The 21,026-nt window shown below is 50.3% G+C and overlaps 1 protein-coding gene across 2 annotated transcripts in view; it reads left to right on the top strand.

Moving 5' to 3' along the window:
• The window catches only part of CLSTN2 (calsyntenin 2), a 652,733-nt gene extending 632,621 nt beyond the window's left edge, over positions 1 to 20,112 (top strand). For both annotated transcript variants that reach the window (XM_067737667.1, XM_067737668.1), the window contains 6 exons: positions 370 to 587; positions 4,581 to 4,751; positions 5,242 to 5,387; positions 5,518 to 5,641; positions 6,418 to 6,602; positions 8,526 to 20,112. In XM_067737667.1, the coding sequence (XP_067593768.1) occupies positions 370 to 587; positions 4,581 to 4,751; positions 5,242 to 5,387; positions 5,518 to 5,641; positions 6,418 to 6,602; positions 8,526 to 8,708 (1,027 nt within the window). In that variant the 3' untranslated portion in view covers positions 8,709 to 20,112. The remainder of the gene's footprint in view (positions 1 to 369; positions 588 to 4,580; positions 4,752 to 5,241; positions 5,388 to 5,517; positions 5,642 to 6,417; positions 6,603 to 8,525) is intronic.
• Positions 20,113 to 21,026: the final 914 nt, after the last annotated feature.

The raw sequence follows: 21,026 nt of genomic DNA, 5'->3' as shown, positions 1-21,026 counted from the left end.
AAGATGGCTGTAACTAACCAGGGAGACAACAATTTATTTACCAAATCCTTATGCACATGACAAGCAGTTGCTGTCTAATTAATGTTGCCATTGATTACTTTGTTAAAGGATAATTAAAGGTCTAATGGTTACTTGTTGCTGGTATAGAAAATTCCTATTTCACCCAGGAGCTAAGCTTTTCAAGTCCCTAGATTGCTAGTAGTTTCAACTAAAATGCGGCTTTGAATCTGAATGTCTGTTGACATCCTCAGAGGCTCTCGGGCAGTCAGGATGTCTCGTGGAGGACTAGAGGTGGCTGTATGTATCTTTGTCCATGGCCGGATGATTCCAGGGTTTGCTCTTCAGTTGCCGTGACTGCTGTTTTCCCAGGTGCTTTGGAGAAGATGTGTGTATCAGCCTAGCCGACGTGGACGCCTACGTGATGGTGCTGCAGGCCGTCGAGCCCCAGATCAACCTCCATGGCACGGACCGCTTCTGGAGACCCACTGCCCAGTTTGAAAGCCCCAAAGGGGTTACCCTCTTCCCCGACATCAAGATTGTGAGCACCTTCACCAAAACCGAGGCCCCCGGTGACTTGAAGACCACAGGTACAGGTGCACACTGGGTTGTGGGGGGGGGATGGGACCTTAAATTCTCACGTAAAGTATGATTCTCGTCAATCACACTTCAGGACAACTGAGGTATTGTTCACCATAGCGGGGTAATTTATGATAACAGAACAAAAAAGCCTGGAAACAATGCAGATAAATAACAGAGAGGAATGAATGGCTTAGCAAATTGTGGTACCCCCATAGAAGAGGTATGATGTTGGAGGGAAGGCACTTATGCCAAACAGCAAGTTAAAAAAAAAAAAAGCAAGATGCAAATTACAGAGTAGCTACATGGAGAGTGATCGCAAGTCTGTCAAGAAAAAAAATAGGTAGAAAAATGCCCAGAAGGAAACACACCTAATGCTAACAGTGATATTCTCTGAGAAGCAGGAAAACAGCCAACTTGTTTCTGCTCCCCTTCACTTCCCTACAACTGCAAAATGTTCTGCAGTACACGTGTATTATTTTGGTAATGAGAAGAAAAGTTAAAGAAGCATGAAGAAAAAATTAGAGCTGCATCTTAATATATACACCGCAAAAGTCTCCTTCGGCAATATCACTCTCAACTCTCAGGGGACTTTCCAGTTGTTCTTCCCAACGGTTTCATTGTCGGGAGGGCTGTTCAGTAAAAGTAATTTGAATTGTCTGCCAGGAAGAAACACTGAGTTGCACTGAAAGCTACGGTATATTCGGCTGGTGGGGGGGAGAGGGATGGAAGGATATGGAAGGAAGGCAGGAAAACCTGGGGCCCAGATCTATGGGGGGAATACGAGTTTGAGAACCGTCCTTTGCTGCCTCCTCCAAAAGAATGTTTTCAACTCTCCCTCTCCCCCTCCCAGAGCAGCTGCTAACGATGTGCTAGTGCCAGTGGGCCCGAGTTCCCGAAGGGCTGCTTCTATAATAATCCTAACTACCCACTGCCTTAAAGCATGCTGGTCCCCAGCAAATGGGATGCCTGGCAAGACAGCCCTTCTTAGCTCACAAAAATAGATGGTGTTATACCACCTGTCTGGGCAGGACCGTTTCCCAGTTACTCTCCAAGGTGCATTAGGTCGTGTGATCTTCCCTCTTGCCCTCATCTGTGGCTAATATCAGACAGGAAAAGGAAGGGCCTCCGACTGCGGTGGCTGCAGGCCGTAGCTGAGAGTATCTGGATTCCCGAGGCCTGACATCAGCCTATAGGCAACGCAGGGACAAGCAATTATCTGGGTCCACATCTCACCTTCTGTGTATGAGAGGTGCATGCAGACTGCATAGCCAAGTGCCCGAGAGCTATTGTTAGTACTTCTAAAATTTCACTTCTATCGTCGTAAGAATAATCATTATTATGGGTGCCGTAAACAAGCAGGCTAATGGCGTCTGCCACCCGTGACCCTCTCCACCACCATCTTCTGCCCTCAGCGACTCACTCTTTGTGCTGTTTCAGTACCAATGACATCACACCCCTCTCTCCCTCTGTGTTAGCTTACGTGTCTACTCACTCTCTACCCTCGTCCTGGAAGGTCCCTCTCTGTCTCGTTCTCCATTATTGTTGACAAAAACCTCTACCTTCAACCCCTCTTCCAGAAGACCCCACCACCCTGACCCCAGGCTGGTACCGTACACGCCCAACCACTATGTATGCTTCCAGCCACTAGCGCTCTCTCTCACACACGCTGGCAAGCCCTCGGTGGTGATTATCTGTTTATTAAACCAGACAAGGATCTCCTCCAGAGCCCAACTTATTGATTTGCCAGTAAGTCTCTGAGCCCAGTACAGTCCCTTCAGCACAGTGGGAATCAAGGAAACTGATGGAAGATTTTGTCCATATGCAAGCGCAAGAGGACGAGAGAAAATGGTGGGGTGAACACACCCCCTACCTAGGGTGAGCAATCAGTCAGCAGTTGGGTCATAGGAGCCAGGATGACCCAACCTGACCTGACAAGAGTACGGCTCCCAAGAAAACCCAGAAACCACAGGCCATTTGAAAGAGAGATATACGTGTACCATTATTAATGACAGACTTTGTTAAGTGTATATTAACGTGCTTTTAGATTTTGCCAATGCTACACGAAGTCATTGAGATTGGCAAGCATTTAAAAAGTAAGTGTACGAAATTATTTATAACAACATATACCCGTTGAGAGCAAAAAATGTTTCTGGTATCCCTTAAAAACTAAACAAAATAAAATAATTATTTAAAATAGCTCTCTCATCTTTCGTGAATCCTTTCAAAATCTGTTTTCATAAATCTTTTATCATGCACAAAATACACCAGTCTGCTTAATGAGTAAATATACTTATTTAAATGATCTCTAGTTCACAAATTTTTCAATAAAAGCCCGCAAGATCAAAAATATTTGAAGACCACCGGCCCAGAGGTTGAGACTTCCACAAAGTGTGGTATCAGAAGGTCATGGTTGCCGTCCAGCTCCTCCCCTGTTGTCTGTGTGACCCCAGGCAATCCGCCGCACTCTACCCCATGGACTGTCCACTCCCCCATCAGTGAAATGGGAATGGTAACAGTACCCCCTCTAGTGTCTGTCTGTTAGGATTTCCTTTGCACTGTGCCTAGCGTATAGCAAGGACTCCATAACTACTAATCACTTTTTATTTTAAAGTAGGATTTTCATTTAGGACTGCCAACCTGTCCAGCATTCAAATACTCAGACACTCCCCTGGGAAACTTGGGGTCATAGTATCAGGCAAGGACAGCTAGGCTGTCCAGGAACCAGAAACACAGGAACAAGGGTTGGAAAGATGGGTCTGCTGACTGCCATGTTGCCAGGGCCTGGGACAGATGCCAGGATAAAGTCCACAGACGGCAATTGCATTCAACAGTTCTAGTGATGGAGAAAGTGCTCCCACCTCCACACTAAAGGCCACCCCTGGAGGCTGGGGGTAGGGAGCCGGCACCTCCAGGTCAGCGCCACACTGCAGTGAAGAAGAGAGACCAGACTGGCTAGTCTCCAGTCCTAGGACCAGCCTTCCATAAACTGGCAAGGGGAGGGGTGTCCTCTGCAAATGGTAGGGTTGGTGCCACAAAGGCAGAAAGTCCGGGAGCCCGAGCCCACCACTTACTTCCACACCTTGCCCACCCTGGAGAAGAAGATGGAGTGTCTCAGCCTACCCTTCCCCCAGGAACTTTGCCAAGGGATGCAGCAGCTCGTCAACTAGACTAACCAATCTACTTATTTAATTATATCACCAGTGCAGCTCCACTTCAGCAATGTGTCGTCATACTGCTCCATGCCAGCCCCTCAGATACTGAAGAGTTAGTCACGCAAAGTGCTTCTGCCCTTGAGAAGCTCAGAGTCTGCTGGGAGAGACAGACACACACCATGACCACGGGGAGAGCTATGAGGGGCTGGTGGAGGGGCGCTCATCTCCGGTCCCAAAGGAGACCAATCTTCTCGAGCATTTATTCTGTGTCACACCTTGTTTTCAATCCTCTCAATGCCCTCACCCTCTTTACACATAAGGACATTGAGCGGTAGGTGGTTTCTCTAATACTATACGGCTTCTCAGAAGCAGCGCTGCTATTCAAATTCACATCTTTTTTTGGTTTTTTTTTTTTTTTTTGCGGTACGCGGGCCTCTCACTGTTGTGGCCTCTCCCGCTGCGGAGCACAGGCTCCGGACGCGCAGGCTCAGCGGCCATGGCTCACGGGCCCAGCCGCTCCGCGGCACGTGGGATCCTCCTGGACCGGGGCACGAACCCGCGTCCCCTGCATCGGCAGGCGGACTCCCAACAACTGCGCCATCAGGGAAGCCCTAAATTCACATCTTTTGACTGCTGTGTTCATGCTCTTCACATAAATTCGTGCCACCCAGCCTCAGGGGCTGCCTGGACATCATCTGAGCAGTGGAGGTGATATTTGGGATCGCCCAGCCTCTCCTCCTGACCCAGCCTGAGCCTGGGGTTCAGTGACGGAGGAGGAGGACGGTGTGTCAGGGCCATGACCTGAGCTGTCCTCACTCCTGTGTTTTCCATGTGTCTGTCCTCCCACAGCCCCCAAATCAGCAGTTTTTGAAGAAATGCTTCACAACTTAGATTTCTGTGACATTTTAGTGCTGGGAGGGGACTTGGACCCCAAACAGGAGTGCTTGGAGCTCAACCACAGTGAGCTCCACCAGCGACACCTGGACGCCACCAACTCCACGGCCGGCTACTCCATCTACGGTAAGGCCGTGCTCAGTCCTGCACCTGGTGGTCCCTTCTCAGTGGCCCTGTCCAGGGAGTCATGAGTGGGATGGCAGCTCCATCTCCTGTGGAGGTGGGTCAGGAGGGAACCCTTGACCTCAGAGCGTGGACTTCTAGCCCCTCCTTTGGCGAGCTATTCCAGTATCCGGGGGAATTGGCTCCCATTCCACTCCTGGGGAGATCTGTAGAAACTAGGCGGGTGCCTGCTCTTATCATGTTTGATCTCAGCAAGTATTACAGCAACATTTGGCAGATTGAGGCCATTCTGGTCAGAGCCCAATCTATGTGGAAATTCTGTGCTTCGGTTTAATTGGCTCCTTAGAATGTCTGCACTGGCACACTGTCTGCCCCTAAACACCCTGAGCTCTTACCCTCACCGACTTCAGGAGACCCACACCGCCAGCAGCTGCAGCCTGTCTCCCCAGCCCCTCTTCTGCCTTCTTATGACAGGTGTGGTCTCTTGACACAGGTGTGGGCTCCATGAGCCGCTATGAGCAGGTGCTACGTCACATCCGCTACCGCAACTGGCGTCCAGCTGCCCTGGAGGCCCGGCGGTTCAGGCTCAAGTGCTCGGAACTCAATGGGCGCTACACCAGCAATGAGTTCAACTTGGAGGTGAGTGAGTCCCACGGTTGTGAGGGACGCCCCGGACCGCCCAGTCATTCATTTCGCTTATTCGGGAGAACTGCGGCCACTGGTCCGCCTGCCACTCCCGGCCCACTGCACCCCTCCCTGCTCTTCTCAGGTCAGCGTCCTCCATGAGGTCAGGGTCTCAGACAAGGAGCACGTCAACCACCTCATCGTGCAGCCGCCCTTCCTCCAGTCTGTCCACCACCCGGAATCCCAGACTGGCATCCAGCGCAGTTCAGGTAGGTCACATGGGAGGAGGGACCTCAGGACACCAGGTGCTGATGGTGACTCAAGACCGTCCACGCAACACTTAGGGTGCAGCAGCGCCAGAGGCGCCCAGAACTGAAGGAGGTGCCCGGCTGTGGAGAAGCTATGGGCCTGGCTCTGAGGCACTCACGGCCTCAGGAGGGCGCAGGTCAAGTACACAAGAAGTTATGAGAAATGTGTAATAGCAGACGTTACAAAGGGCTGGGGTAAAATTTTGCAAGTCCTTGTAGACCCAACTCAAAGCTACATGCTGTATGTAGCCTCCCCTGAGCCCCTCACACATGCTCACACACACGTATGCACCATATTGCAAAGTCTCCCACCCTTACTTCTGTTCCAGTACCTTCCATATTGTCTTCCTATCTGGCGGGCACTTCTGTCTGTCCCGACTGAACTCCACAGTTTCTAGCTCTCAGGGGGAGGGGAAGGGGGCTGCCCTATGCTTTGATGGAAAAAGCAAGAGATCAGAGAATGTGCACTTATTGAGCACCTACTATGTGCCTCTGTGGAAATTCACATAGATGATTTCATTTGCTCCTCACAACTACCCCTGGGATAGGAATGATGACGTCTACTATATAGATGAAAAAAGTGACGCCCAGACAGAGTAAGGTTCTGACGCAGAGCTCTCCAACTGGGCAGCGTAGGGCAGATTTTAACCTACACTTGGATGTTTCAATCGTGTTCCATCCCCAGGGTGAGCTAGTCCCTCGCTCACCTCGTCCTGCGAATTCCTTCCTCCTTCCAGTGGTCCCGAGCATCGCCACGGTGGTCATCATCATCTCCGTGTGCATGCTAGTGTTTGTCGTGGCCATGGGCATGTACCGGGTCCGCATCGCCCACCAGCACTTCACCCAGGAGTCTGAGGCTGCCAAGGAAGCCGAGATGGATTGGGACGACTCGGCACTTACTATCACAGTCAACCCCATGGAGGTAACAATCGTCACGCGGGGGCTGGGAGTTCAGAGCGGGATGCCCCTCCTCCACCCAGCTCCATCCTTCCTGTGCCAGAAGCCCTGCCCGGCTAGCCCAGCCCCACTGGTTCTTCCCTTCTCTGGGCTCCTCCAGCCTCTCAACCTGCGTGAGCCACACCTACCCACCAAATGCATTCACTGCTTAAAAACGTGTGAATTGCTCTCACCCAACAAACAAAAGCAGACATTTCTTACGGCAAGCAGCCACGTAGTGTCTGTCCCTGGCCTCCCCTGTAGTATTTAGCTCAGAGCTGACTCACGCTCAGGGACTCGGTATTGAATTTTTGATTAGCTACCAGTATAAATTAGATGGTTTTGCTCCATCTGCCTGCAGAGCTCACTTAAAGTCTCAGAATACATTAATACAAAAACCCAATGGTAATACCTGCCACTTATTGAGCCCCCATCACGCCAGCACTGCACGGGGTCCTCAACACGCACCACCTCATTTAATCTTCCCAGCAACCTGTGAAGTGGGAGTCACCCTCCTCATTTACCAAGGTAGGACCAACTCAGAGAGGGAAAGTAACGTACTCAAATGCCCAGAGCTGGTAACGGCACCACCGGTATTCAAACCCACGCCTGTCTGATTCTAAAGTTATCTCTCCAGTTGGCCATCAGCCCCCAGAATCCACCCATGAGTGTCCAAATGTCCCTGATCTGGACATAGGACACTCAAGAAAAGCCGCTTCCGTCGGGCCCTTTGGTCTGCCCATGGCTGCTGGGTGGGGGGAAAGGCAGGAGTAAGAAAGCGAGGGAGTCAGTGGCCATGAGGAGGAGCCACTGAGGAATGAAAGGTATCCCAGCCGGTCCCCAGTCTCCCCGCCTCACCCGGCCTCCTGCTCCAACTTCAGAGCCAGCGTGCCAATGCCGGTCAGCTCGTCCCAGCGTGTGCTGTAGGTATGGGGCTGAGCGCACCACTCTGGGGACCCCAGCATTTCCACCTTCAGAGAGCTGAGCCTTGGGCCTAGGAGGCAAGATCATTACGCCTGGAGCGCTCTGAGTACCCGGCCAGAGCGTGCTCACCAAGGGCTAACCCGGGGATGCCTGCAAATCAGTGAAGCATGAGCAGGGAGAGCCTTTGGGGCTGTCCAGGGAAGACTTCTTGGAGCCTCAGCCAGGCCTTGAAGAATGAGTAGGATCTGGGGGAGGCAAAGGTAGAAGAGAAAACACTCCAGAGATGGGATGTAGCCAAGCACGGGCTCACATCTCTTATGGCTGGTTTATGAACTCAAAACATAAATCCAGAAATAAGATTTGACTGGAATTGCCAAAAAGCTGGGGGGAGGGGGAGGGCACTGGAAAGGCGTGGGGTAGAGTTTGAGGACACAAACTCCGCGGGTGAGGGACAGGCGTGGAAAATGAGGACCGTGAACTTTGTCCTTCTGAAAGCAGTATTTTTGAGGGGCGGCACAGCCGAGTCTCGGCTTAGAAGACCTTCTGCTCCCAGAGACATTATTTTCCCACCTGGAAGAGGGGTACAAGTTTAAATGCTATCCTCACATTGAGAAGCAAGTCATTAAAGACTTGGACACCTATGTAGACAGGTTTCAGAAATGCCAGAAAAGAAACTTTGGCCCGAAAGCCTCCCTGAATGATGGATGGGATCGGCCTCAATGTCCAATGTTTAAAACGCAACGATTTACCTTGAGTTTGGGTCCTGGAATTTGCCATTTCTTGTCTTTGTCCTCTGCCCTCCGATTGGTCTTTCACCAAAGGACTTCCCTTCCAGGAAGCCCATCTCCCAGCCCAAGGGTTTAGCATCAAGGGAAGGAGTTGCAAGGGGCCCTAAACGTCTCCTTAATGGAGGGAGAAACTTAAATTACAGGGTGGCTCCTGGTTGATCCCTGATGAGCGTTTCCCTTCTCTCCCTGCCATCCAGAAACACGGAGCCCCAGGGCGTGGGGAAGATGAGACCGAGGAAGAGGAAGAGGAAGACCTAAGCTCGAGCAGCAGCGACTCCGAGGGCAGTGACGAGGAGTATGGGGTGGGCAGGGGCGGACACGGGCAGGGCGGAGCCGCGCAAGCGCAGCTGGAGTGGGATGACTCCACCCTCCCCTACTAGTGCCCGCCTTCTGCACCCGCCCACGTGTCCCTTTTGGAAGCCCCACCCCGATGTACGCCCCAGCCTATCACGTCGCCTCTGACTTCTATGACAGGTCCCGGCAGGCCTTCCCCAGCATCCTGGAGCCCACCCTTTATGCCTTGGGTACTCCCCGCGTCCCAGCCCTGGGGTGGTTCCCAGAAGCCCAGCGTCATCCTCACTGGGGACTTCAGGGGGGACTTTGTCCTGTGGCCCCCACTTCTCTTGCACTGGGCTCACCCAGCAGCCTGGATCCGTGGGTACCGTGTTTGCTCTTCCCTGCAGGGGAAAAGGTCAGCCTTCATGTCGCTCCCCTACCTGGGCTCCACGTTCACAGGGCCCTGAGGTTCCAACCCCCCGTGCGGGCACTGACTCCGTGGTGTCTCCACACCGACCATCAGGTTCTTCGCACCTGACTCTCCAGGCTGCTTCCTACAAGCAGGATGGTCAGACTCCACACACTCGAGGTCTAAGTCCTCAGCACTTCAAAGGAACGTCCGTACCGAATTAAGTTTGCAGGGAAGGGTTTGCCTAGGCTGTCCCCACTGCTCCCCTCGCCCCGCCACACACACGTGCTCTTCCCTTTTGGAGAGCCTTTCCCTTTGTCCTTTTTGAGGCCACAGAAGCTCATAGGAAAAGTCCGAAGCCAAGAGCAGGCCCTTGGCCACAGCAGGGCCTGGTTCCAGCCAAAGTTCTCTGAGAACCTGCCTTCCTGGTAGCTGCTGAGACCCGCGGTGCTGCCCTGCTGGGGGCTCCCACCACACGACACCATGAGGGCCAGGAAGCATTACACGTAGCCACTGCCCTGGGTGACCGCTGTGACAAGCCCACAGCCAGGGATCAGAAGGAAGGGCTTCACGGTGGACGCAGAGCTGGGTGACAGGGGTGGCTGGGCTCTCCTGGGCCAGAGGGCGACCCCAAGGTTGACAAGGCTCTCACTGTCCAGTCTTAGGGTCCCTCATCCCCTAGTTCACGGTTTTGCCTCTTGAGAAGAAACACTCCTCCTGGATGTTTTGGAACAAGCATGAACTGCGCCGAGTCTGAAATAAGAGTTTGGAGATTTAACTGCTAGAAATTAGAAGCATCTTTGCCATAATAACAGCTTCTTTCTTCTCAGAAAAGGAGCAATGCTTTGGGTGGAGGGCAAATATATCCAAAAACCATTTCCTTCTTTCCTTCTTCTTTGTTTTAATAAGGAAACCTTTTCCATCTCCATCTTAACATGGACACTTTTGGAGGAGAACTGTTGCTATAGTAACTGGTCTGTGATCTTTTCTGGCGGAGAGTATAGCAGGCAAGAGCTAGGGCTGTTAGAGGACTTCCATGAGGCTCTAAGAACGTCTTTGTTTCAAATGTCTTGGGCTTTTTTTGTCCTCAGTATGTATGATCTGTCCCCTCTCTCCCCCACCCCAATTCCCAGCCCATCCCGTACTGGCACGGGCACAGAGCTGGCCCCTAGGCACAGGGTATTCAGGTGCAAAAGAAAGGTCGGAATCTGTTCATCCTACTCCCTGTGTCAGAGAGACACAGCTACTCTCCTACTCAGAGAGAGCTTATGAAGGGGGACCACCATCAATGTCTTTTAGTCTGACCTCCACCCAGTGAGGATCTGTGACAGGTCTTTGCAACCTTCTGATTTGAAGAAACCACCTTAGGCAGCCTTTTCCTTCGCCTAAAGTGTTTTTTGCATCTGTTTCCTCCTCTGAGCCTCACAATAATCCCATGAGGGAGTGGGGAACGCCTGTTGTTAGACCCATTTTCATGATGAGTAAACTGAGGTTCAGAGATTCAGCATCTTGCTCAGAGTCATTCTGAGGCATAGACAAGATGGGACTCCCCACTCTTGGCCCAGTGCCTACCACCCTGATGCTACCTATTCGTATTCATGCAGCTAACAGGCATTGCTGAGGACCTACTACGTGCCAAACGCTCTACCAGCAGCTGTGGGAAAGGGAGAAAGTGGAAGAAGCTCTTCCCTCAGAGGACTTGATAGTTGCAGAGGAGAAACAGGCAGGCATAGAAATCATACAAGAGACAAATGCAGAGGGAGGGAGAGGAGAAGTCACAGGCTCTGATTTTCCCCTCCTTAGAAAAGACGCTGGCAGAAGTTTGGGGTTTTATATTCATTGAATGGAAATAGACACCTCTGTGAATTGTCCCAGTCAAATAGCCCTTTTCTATCAGGCAGGGTCTGCACATGTAGAAGGAGAAAATCTTGGATTTTTAGTCCTCACAGACCCCTTAGTTAAAGAAAAAGAGACTTTTTGGCCAGGCATTTAGGAGCTAACAGAATTCTTCCAAAATTAAGGCAGTAAAATGAGTACTGTATTTATACTGTATTTATAGGTTTAAAGCCAATTCTTTTTGAATTGGATTTTGATTTAAAACATTTAAGTCCGGTGTTCATGAGAGTGCTTTCTCCTGCTAGGGCTTTCGTTTTGGCTGTGGTGGGGAAGGTGGTCTGGTGCCCTCCAACTGCCTTCTATGGCTACATCACTTATTCACGGCTCGGTGAGCTGCTTGGGGCATGTGAAACCATTTTGTGGGTTTTTCAGGGCTGGGGGGGGGCGGGGGGAGGGAACAGGTGAAAGTGGAGCTTGTCATATGTAGAGAAACAATGGGGTCAAGTCCCCTTGTTTCCCACTGAGCCCTTTCCATCAGCTCCTGCCGTGGAAGGTCACCCTGCGTGCCAGCCCCAAGGACGAGGCACTTGAAGTGATGCTGCTGGGTCAGTGGGCATTTATCGTGTTCCCAGCACCCTGCTCAGCGCCATGGGTGAGAATAAGAAGGGAAGACTATATAAAAGTAGCAGAAGCTTCGGGGAGTATCCAGGTGAGTGGTGAGTAATGTGATCTGCCCTCTCGCAGGGATTCTAACCGCGGGTGGAAAATGCCATTCATAAGGCCAGCGTTGTCCAGGCTCCATCTGCTGGCATCTGGGAACCAAAACTCCCAGATGGCCAGATCCCCTGTGGCTTCTCACCCAGACAGCAGCGGCAGTACATGTACACTCGTACCGGGGGGAACAGCTGACCAGTTTGGCCACAGGCCAGACCAGTGCTTGTCTTGCCAAGTGGATGACCAGATCGTGCTCTCTGGAGGTTGCAAATACATAGGCGGAAACCTCTCACACGACTCGGGTGACAGGGAGGAAGTGAAAGAAGAGGTTGAGGTGAAGAAGCCAGTACAGAATGAGTTGCCCTAGTGGAGTAAAGCAATCAGCTAGTTGGTCATCAGTCTTAAAGAACGAGAAAGGTACATTCTAGTAGGTTTAATCAAATCTAGCTACCAAAAACGTGCGTTCTGCTTTCACCACCTCTTTCTTGAATGTACACAGCCATGCTATCAAGCAGGGCTTAGCCCACCCACCTCTGCTTGTAGCAAGGGCTGTGCCTGGCGGACCCGGACCCTGCAGGGAGTTGGGCTCCTGAAGGGGAAGCAATGTCCTCTGTTCCTATACAACAGGGACTGGCAAACTTCACCTGTAAAGATCCAGTTAGTAAGTGTTTCAGGCTTTGCAGGCCGTGCGGTCTCTGCTGCAGGTATTTGACCCTGCTACGGTAGCATATGCTTAAATGAATGGATACGGCTATATTTCCCAAAAAACTTTACACTAAGAAGGAGCAGGCAATTTGAATTCATATTGTCATCACATGTCACAAAATTTTATGACTCTTTTGATTTTTATTTTCAAGCATTTAAAAATGGAGAAACCCTTCTGAGCCCACTGGTCTTTCAAAACCTAGCAGCCGGCCAGATTTTGCCCAGGGGCTGTGGTTTGCACACCTCAACCATGTGTGTGGGGAAAGCAGCCTTCCGGCTGCCAAGGGAAAGCAGGTTCCTATCTTACGCCCTCCCAGCAGCTACCCAGTGGTCTTTGCCTGCAAAATAAACAGCAAATAACACCACAGTCCTTAATTAAGCTGTTTTTAAAATCCATGTTCCGGGGGAAAACCAAACCCAAAACCAAAAAATACTTATTGCTCGTTGAGTTGCCTCAAACGCAGGCAAGCATTCCTCAAGAACTGAAAGGCTTGGGTCCAGGAACCTGCTGACCGCGGAGTACAAACCCCATTGAGCTAAGGGCTAACTCCCAGGCCCAGGGCCTTCCCCCAGTGACTCAGCCCATAATGATTTCTAAGCAGGAATGTTCATTATTTCAGACTGATTTCCATTCAGCCCTGCTCATGCCATCACTCTAAAAATGATCTAAAAGTCTTGTGACCGTTTGAATCAATACAGCATAATCAGTAGAAAGGCTGCCCCGGCACACTTCAAAATTAGCATTCTTCTTGGCTGTATGATTCAATTTTAGCCAAAGGAGGACTTTTCCTTAACCGTCCTCTCATTTAAATTAACCAAATCAGTTTTACAAAAAAGTGAGAGAGCTGGTCTAATCCTCAAAAAATTTACCAGTGCAAAGTAGATGTTTTTCAGGGAAGATCGTTCTGAGGCCTCTGGGGGGTCCCCAAAGCCTCCTGCCGTGTACTCTGACAGGCTATGGGTGCCACACCATTCTCTAGCTGCATCAGACATTTATCGAGGCTGTCAAGCCAAAGCCCTGGGCACAATTGAATTTTCATGGAACCACTTTCCGTTGTCCAGCTGTAGGCAAAGGAAATGAGTAATGCAAGTTTTGAAGGCTACTCCGGCACCTTCATCTCCCTGCCTTTATTTGCTTTATACATTTATTCTGTACCTGCTTTATAGACCTTGCCCTAGTTTTCCTTTGGGCAGCAACCAGAAAGAAGAGTTAGTTGACTTGGTAAGAAGTGGGTTAGAAGCCAAACTTGACTATCCCAGGGAGGCGAAAAGAGACAGAAGATGTCACCTCCACCAGCACCCCAGAAAGCAATCAGACACCCCCTGTATGCCATCAGTGAACAGATGGGATTCCGTGTTTGCAGCTATGTTCAATGTAATTCAGCAAACCCTTGCTCAGCGCCCGTGGCATGCCACCCCCGGTGCCAGGAATGGGGAAGGGAGGATGGATGAGTCGTGGTCCTGCCCGTGAGGATCTCCTGGTCTTGGAAGCTGCTGGGATGTCCCCTCTGCTGAGCTGGAGGCTGTCTCTGAGCCGTCAGGACTGGGGGGACAGAAGTTTGGGGTTGGGAGAGGGGGGATAACTTGCTCTGCCAGTTCTCCACCCTAAGTCAGGTGGTAGGTGTGATTCTGGGAGCCCTGCCACACATTGCTGAGGCCAAGTGGAGAACTTTCTAGGGAAGCAGGCAGTGCTTCCCTATGCGTTTCTTAATTCCACCCCAGGCTGACTCAGTTCACCTGCTGAGGGAAGCCAGTCACCCCGCCTACAGGGCAAAAATACCATGGCCGAGGGCTAGGATTCAGTGAAAGCAACCAAAGGAAGTTGTTTTTTTTTGGGGGGGGGGGAATTTTTTTTTTTTATATTCGAACAGAAAGTCACAAAAATTATAATCATCCTCATCAGTTCACTCAGTCCCATGTAATTAATTTTTTTTCATCTTGATCTTTTGTTAGCACTTTTATGAATTCATCAGTTTTCCATTAGAGTTCTGAAAATGCTTATTCATTCAGTTCAGCAGTACAGTCAGTTACCAGAAACCTGTACTTGTCAGAGTCTTTTCCATGAATTCCTTGAAGATGAAACCCTTTAATAGGAACATTTTTGTGAAAGCATCAGAGTACACCCAGGACTGTCTGTAAATGACAAAAAACTTAAAAATGACCACGGTTAAAGATTTGATGAAAGTTCATAATAATGCAATTGACAAGGAAATTTAGTTATTTCTGAGACGTACATTTCAAAGGATGTTCTTACATACCAAGAGCAGGCAGCCAGACGTCGGAAGTTAGGAAGGGTGACCCAGATCCAGGGACCAGCATGAAAGCCCACAGCCACGGGACAGCCTGAGTGAGCGAGCACCTCGGACGCCCCAGGTCAGAGCTGGAGAGGGAAGCAGGGCTGACTCCGGAGGACCCGCTGCATGTTCACACCCCACCCTGTGGAACCCAGGTTCTCAAGGTATCCTTGGGCCAGAGCAGCGGCATCACCTGGGAACAAATGAGAAATACAAATTCTCGGGCCCCGCCCAAGACCCGCTGAACCGGAAACTGGGGGTGGGGTCCAGCATCTGTGTCTCAAAGAGCTCTCCGATTCTGAAGCGAACTAAGGTTTGAAAACCACGGAGGTAGAGGAAGAGAAGAAGGATTTAAGCTGGCATTGGGAGCAGACGACTGTTAGCAAGATAAAAAAAGAATTGTGTAGTGATGAGAGGGGGCCAGACAGACTGCCCCACCCCCATCCCGGGCCCTCTAGGCTCTAAACCACGCTCCCTGAAGCAGTGGTTTCAGAGAACCCTGGTCTAGTCCCAATTCCGCTCCTCCCTGGGGCATGAGCCACTTCCTGCTGGTCTGGCCCCATTTGTCCTGGAGAAAGACGCAGCCCAGGAGAAGCTGTAGTGAGGTCACCCAGCCCTAGAGAGGCCACCTTCCAGCTTCCTATAAGCTGAACAACCTCCTCCAAGGCTGTATTTTAAGGGGAAACAATCACACTGCAGCAATGACCCTGCATCACCAGGAGAACTGGTCTCCACACAGCCTCTATGCTGGTGGAACCGCCCAGGGCCTGGCAGGACTGGAGCAGGGTCAGTTAAGGACACTGCCAGGTGACTGCAGCATCGCTCTGTTTGTAATGAGACTGACGCATGCAGCGTCACCATGCAGGCACTAAATTGGATGGGGAATGAATGGCTTTTCTTGGAAGGGCAGTAACTCACTCTGGATGTTACTGAAATTAGAAAACAAAACCCAAAATCGAACCTGCAGCCTTCCCTACAGACGTCTTGGCCCTTGAATTTCCACGACCTGGCAAAGGTGCCAGGTTCCACCAATGCCCTTTTTCCCAATCAACCAGATCCCTAAGTTCCACCGATTATTGATTTGACTTTCTGATTTATGGCTGAAACTCTGTGAAGGTCCACAAACCTTCGGAAGTAACTAGTCAGTGCCCTAGTAGTCACTTACACCTAGCTGTGGGTGACAGAATCTGTCTTCGTGTAAGGATTTCTGGGAGTCAGAGCGCTGGGGTGCTGGGCCTTGGGGTGGAAGCATAGAAGAGAAATGGGCTGGGAAACAGCCCAGATACATGGCCTGGGAGATCCAGCATCTGCTGTTTAGTTCCTGTGGACCCTAATCCCCTCCTGATCAGACCCATCCCTGGTCCTCTCAGCCGTCTCCTTGCTGAGTCCTCCCAAATGCCCCATAGGACACTTCCATTTCTCCAGCCCATCTTGGAAAAGGTCTTCTGGTTAAATGCTCAATCTCCTGAGACCACAGAGATCATATGGGGAATAACTCATCTCTAACAAATTAGAACGTACTAACAAGAACAAATAGGGCTGTCCAGTTGTGTGCTGGGGAGAGAGTGTGGGGAGAGCTAGCCGGACCCAGGAGGGGAAGATATAGTGTTTCTTCATGTCGCTGAGATGCAGAAGAGTTTTCACTGACAGCCTGGCCTCTTTTTGTGAATTTTCTCATGAAACATTTCTGGCCCAAGACCTTAAGGCCATGTTATGTGTTTCCCTGAGGTTAGTCACTTATCACAAAGGCTCCTATGGGACAAAAGGATGCAGAGTGGGATGGCAGAATGTGGACACAGAGGCCTTCAGTAGTTCGGGAAACAGGGTGGGTTTTGTTCTCGTTGGCAGGCAGGCCAGGGACACCTTGTGGACTGAGGGTGAGAGGCTCATATCCAGCCAGGACACCGCGTAGAGTGAGTGAATAAGGGGGAGTGTTCATTGGGAAGCCTGGATACGGGTGAGACGCACGCGGTGTGCCACTGGGTAGGACATACCAGCCATTTACATTTGCCAGAAACACTAGAGAGAACCATGTCCCAACACCAGCTGGTTCCTGCCATTCTCAGGAGCAGGGAAGAGCTGGTACCTCCGGACCCCTGAGCTGACACGTCTCCAGAGTCAGGGTCCCACTCCATGAGAACGTTCAGTTGAGTGAAAAGGGACCACAGGCCTCATTTCCCAGATGCCTAATGGGGTGCCTGACCAGGGCACTGGAAAACATGGTTGTGTGAGGCTGGTATGGCTCCCCAACTCTTGCCTCCTCTGCCGTCACAGGCCCCCTCCTCAAAGCAAGAAGAGGGTCTTGTCTATCGCAACACCCTGGGTGGCTAGCAGGGCAGCTGGCCCACCGCGTGTGCTCCATACATGCTGAAGTAAATGGCAGAGCAGAGATCACTTAACTTCCATGAGCACATGGGGCTTGAAAAATCAAGATGCTCCAGTGGAGGAAGACTCCGCCATCTCTTCTTTTCATGTACAAGTTCAGGTCCTTTATAAATGCAGGTGGTGGAGGATGGAAGTGCATCCTCCTGCATCTGAAGGGCAACAGTGGAAAGAGAAGAGAGTGGGGTTGTTTGAAGAGGGACCCCCTCCCAGCTATAACCTGTAACAGGAGCCCTTAGGCAAGGAGCAGGGGTAGGTGGGCCTCCACGAGACCACTTACTCCTCCCCAAAGTCAGGGGCAGCATCCGAGGAGAGAAGGCCGTACTGTGTTAATGCCCCCAGCCCTGTGCTTCTCTCCAGGCCCTTTTATCCGATTCACTGCAGAGGAGATTCATCAAGATGAAGCTCAATCCCCAACAGACTAATGAAAAGAGGGCAACAGACATGAGAAGGGCCGAAATGCAGACGGTGTGTGTTAATCACAGGCAAGAGAAACACGTCGCCTCTAATGTCTGTTTGCTTTTATCTTGAAATGAAAATGCATCTCTGTTGCCAAGACCCTTTTTCCTGAGCATTTCAGTACAGAAATGGGACGCACACACATACACACACATACGCACACACAAACAAAATTGGAGGGTTCTTTTCCCCAGCGGAAAGAGCTATCAGAGAAATGAGCCCACAGGTTGTGTCTATTTGCAGAAGCAGAAAATCGACCGCAAGTCTCAGCTACAGGCTCCAGCCCCCATGTAGAAAAGGGAGTGAAAAGCGTGAGGAGGCATCAGTCCTTGGGAAGGTCCGTTAACAGCGTTGTGTTGGGGGCCTCCACCTGTGCCTGGGGGTCACAGGTGTGACTATCATGTGCACGTCCACCCCTGGAGACAAAAGGACATCCGTCCTGGTGCATATGGAATGCAGGGATCTGGAGCCCCCACCCCAGCCCCCCAGCTCCCTTACAGGGCTGCAGAGGAGCCTCTGGCAGATGGGACTCTGGAGAGGTCATGCCCATCTTTACTAGTCAGTTTCAAGGGGTGGAAATAAAGCAGAAGCATTTTGGAGGTCGGTAAGCTAGACCAGTAGCCAGGGCTGATCACCCAAAAAAGCAAGAGAAGAGATGGAGGGGAAAGGTGACTCAGAGTTGGAGAGGGAACAGGTGAGGCTGTGCAGGAGTGACAGCAACAGGGACACCCCTCACCGGGGAAGCCAGAGGATTGCTCTGGATTGAAAGCCATATCCAGATTTCAGTCAAGTAGGGGTGAGTCTGACTATATGACCACAGAGGCAGCAAATCAATTGCTTCCAAAGTCAGAGCTGTTTGAAGGTGATTTCAGTTCTTTGTTGAACTAGTCATGATGGATCAATCCACCTGATTGCTTCTAGCCTGACCTCAGTGCTTCCAGAACCAGTTGTTGGTGGACTGAGCTGGACAGGCTCGGAATGAGATTGAAGAAAACCAGTTGGTGAGTTTAGAAAAGAAATTGCATGTAGAAATCAGTTGTTTTCAAAGAAATCTGTAGGGATTAGAGTGGGTCTGCTATGTTATTGGCATGGACATTATGTCAGGAAGGTAAGAGTCAGAATGATTTTTGTGGGACATTCATTTGGAAAATTAATATATTAAATATAAATTCTCAGAGACAAGTAGCTAAGGACCGCTAAATATATGTGTCATATGCATATCTAGAGTGCAGACGTAAGTGAAATATAGACTGAAGATGTCGATGCTTCACACTTTAAATTCCTTAGAAGCCCTGGTTTGGATGTTAGACTTTTTCTTATTGTTGTTTACTTCTAGCTCTCAAAGCGCTGGAACAGTGCCTGGCACCTAGTAGGAGTTTGCTAAGCATTTAGAAATTGATGGTCCAGCTTGTCACCACTCAGTAGACACTCAGTAGTGTCCCTATACCCCAAGTTAAATGAGCTACAGAGAAGCGGGTCGGCGACATCCTCCTCGTAGATCATCACAACTGGCTGAGGAGAAGCCTTTGTGGATTCCCAGATTCGGTGCTGTGTTCCGCCAGCTGCAGGTCTTGGGTCTGGCTCTCTGGTAGTGGTCCGTGATGGGATGTTACATTAAGTGAGCTGATCCCACTTAAACCAAATCTGCATAACTTCCAGCAAGCTATTTCTACAGGGAACAGGGCTGGGGGCTCCCCTCTTATAGCCTCTGCCATTTCCTAAATACTCAATGATATTCCGTTGAATTTTGCCAACTTCAGTTCTGGAACTAAATGTAAAGGTTCTGGGCTCAGCCAGTCTGAAAGGTCTAGAAATTCCTTCTCTCTGCCCTTCCCTTCTCCCTCATCTGGAGATGCCACCACCATTTAGATGCCTTGGATGGCTGTTTCTTCCCAGCTGCCCAACCACAGTGTGTGGGGAAAAGGTCCGGTGAGCTTTCTCTTCTTGGAACCTCTGTGGTGTCGACACTACAGACAGAGGAAAGACCAGTAGCATCATTTTATAGAATCGCCTTAGATCACTGTTACAGTCTGGGCAGTTCCTGCCAGTGTGGCCAGAATGCCTCTTGCTGTGGCCGTCCGCATCTCCGTGGCTGGGCCAGTGTGTACCTGACACGTGTCAGACTTCTGAGATCTTCCAGCTGCCTCAGAGTGAATTCTTTCAATTTAAAAAATGTGTTTATTTGCTAAATATACTATTGTGTGTGTATGAGTGTCATACAGGCAAACTCTGGACTATCTCGTTAGAAGGATGTTGTGTGTTTACAGCATCTTGAATCTAATTTCAGGAGAGCACACTATCAACTTGCTCAATGAACGAGAAAATGCCCTTTCACACCCCTACCCTCTCTCAGCACCCCTTCCCTGCCTAATTGAGCTGTCCGATCCACTCCAGGCTGACACAGAGTGAGGGGCACTGAGAATCGGTATGTATATAAAGATATAGGAAGAAATAAGTACCACCACAGGAATCTGCTGGGCTTCTTCCCATGACTGTGATCTTACCCATGTTTGAATTACAAACTTTAAATTTCTAACAATTCAGATTCTTGCCATTTCCAAGTAATTTGTTAAATGCCTATTTAACACATAGACAGATATTTATTTTCAACCTTGGCTTGTAAACGTCTACAAACTGATTCATGTTGGTGGTCATTACGACACTTTCTGTGAATTGGTGAATAAATATGATTTTCGAATTTCACAGTAAGGATGACGTCGGAGAGTTTTTATTTTTCAGACTATTTGATGAAGTAAGACGGCAAAAACAGCTTTAGCTGGGTCACTGTTCTCCGGGGCTCTGTCCTAAATCCATGCATGGGGAAGAGAGGGGCGTGGGATGTGAGGGGTGGTGACATGGCAAATTGGCTACTATCCGGGCTCCATCAGGGCACCCTGTTATCCTCAGAGCTGAACTCAGCAGCACTGTTACTGGAGACCAAAACAAAGCCAAAGCTAAGGTGTTTACTGAGCACCTACAAAGCGCTGGAGCTCAATGTGTATAATCTTAATTAAGATGAAGAAGATGAGACCCAGAGGAGCTGGGGGCATTGCAGAGGTCAGGTGGGGCTGAGCACAGCTCTCTCTCTCTCTCTCTTAGCCTGTTCCTTCCTGCCTCTCCATTCCTGCTGACCTTCCCTTACACCCAGGTGCCGCGCAGGGCCATCTAGCCCCTGAAGCCCACTGAAGATGCGCTGCTTCCCCCTCCAAAGCTGGTGGGGAACCACAGCACTTCCCTAGGTTTATGGGAGTCGCAGGTACAGCTGCCTCTCCCTCCTGATTCATATTGGGCCCGCCCAGGGGTTAAGTGTTACCTTTTGCTTCCAGAGAGAAGGAGGGAAAATTCAAACAAAGTTTTCTTGGAGGTGTTGGCGTCGTGGAAGGCATCCGCATTGCACATGACACAGCAAACACCACCTATAGGCGCTGTCATTTTTTTAACTCCTCTGGTTACCCTCCTCCAGCCATGTACCATCTGCCTGCCCTCTCCACCCTTTCCTTTCCTACCCCTGTTCACATCTCCCCCATCCTTCTCTGCAGTAAAAAAAAAAAAAAAATTCCCTTCTTTTTCTCTTTGATGAGCAGCTTCATCATCTTTTGTTCATACCCTGGTCTCCAGCCAAA

Source organism: Pseudorca crassidens, chromosome 5, assembly GCF_039906515.1.
Source record: "Pseudorca crassidens isolate mPseCra1 chromosome 5, mPseCra1.hap1, whole genome shotgun sequence".
In the NCBI taxonomy this organism is placed as follows: domain Eukaryota; kingdom Metazoa; phylum Chordata; class Mammalia; order Artiodactyla; family Delphinidae; genus Pseudorca; species Pseudorca crassidens.
Note: the sequence above shows the minus strand (reverse complement) of the source record. Positions and strands in the feature narration are given on the sequence as shown.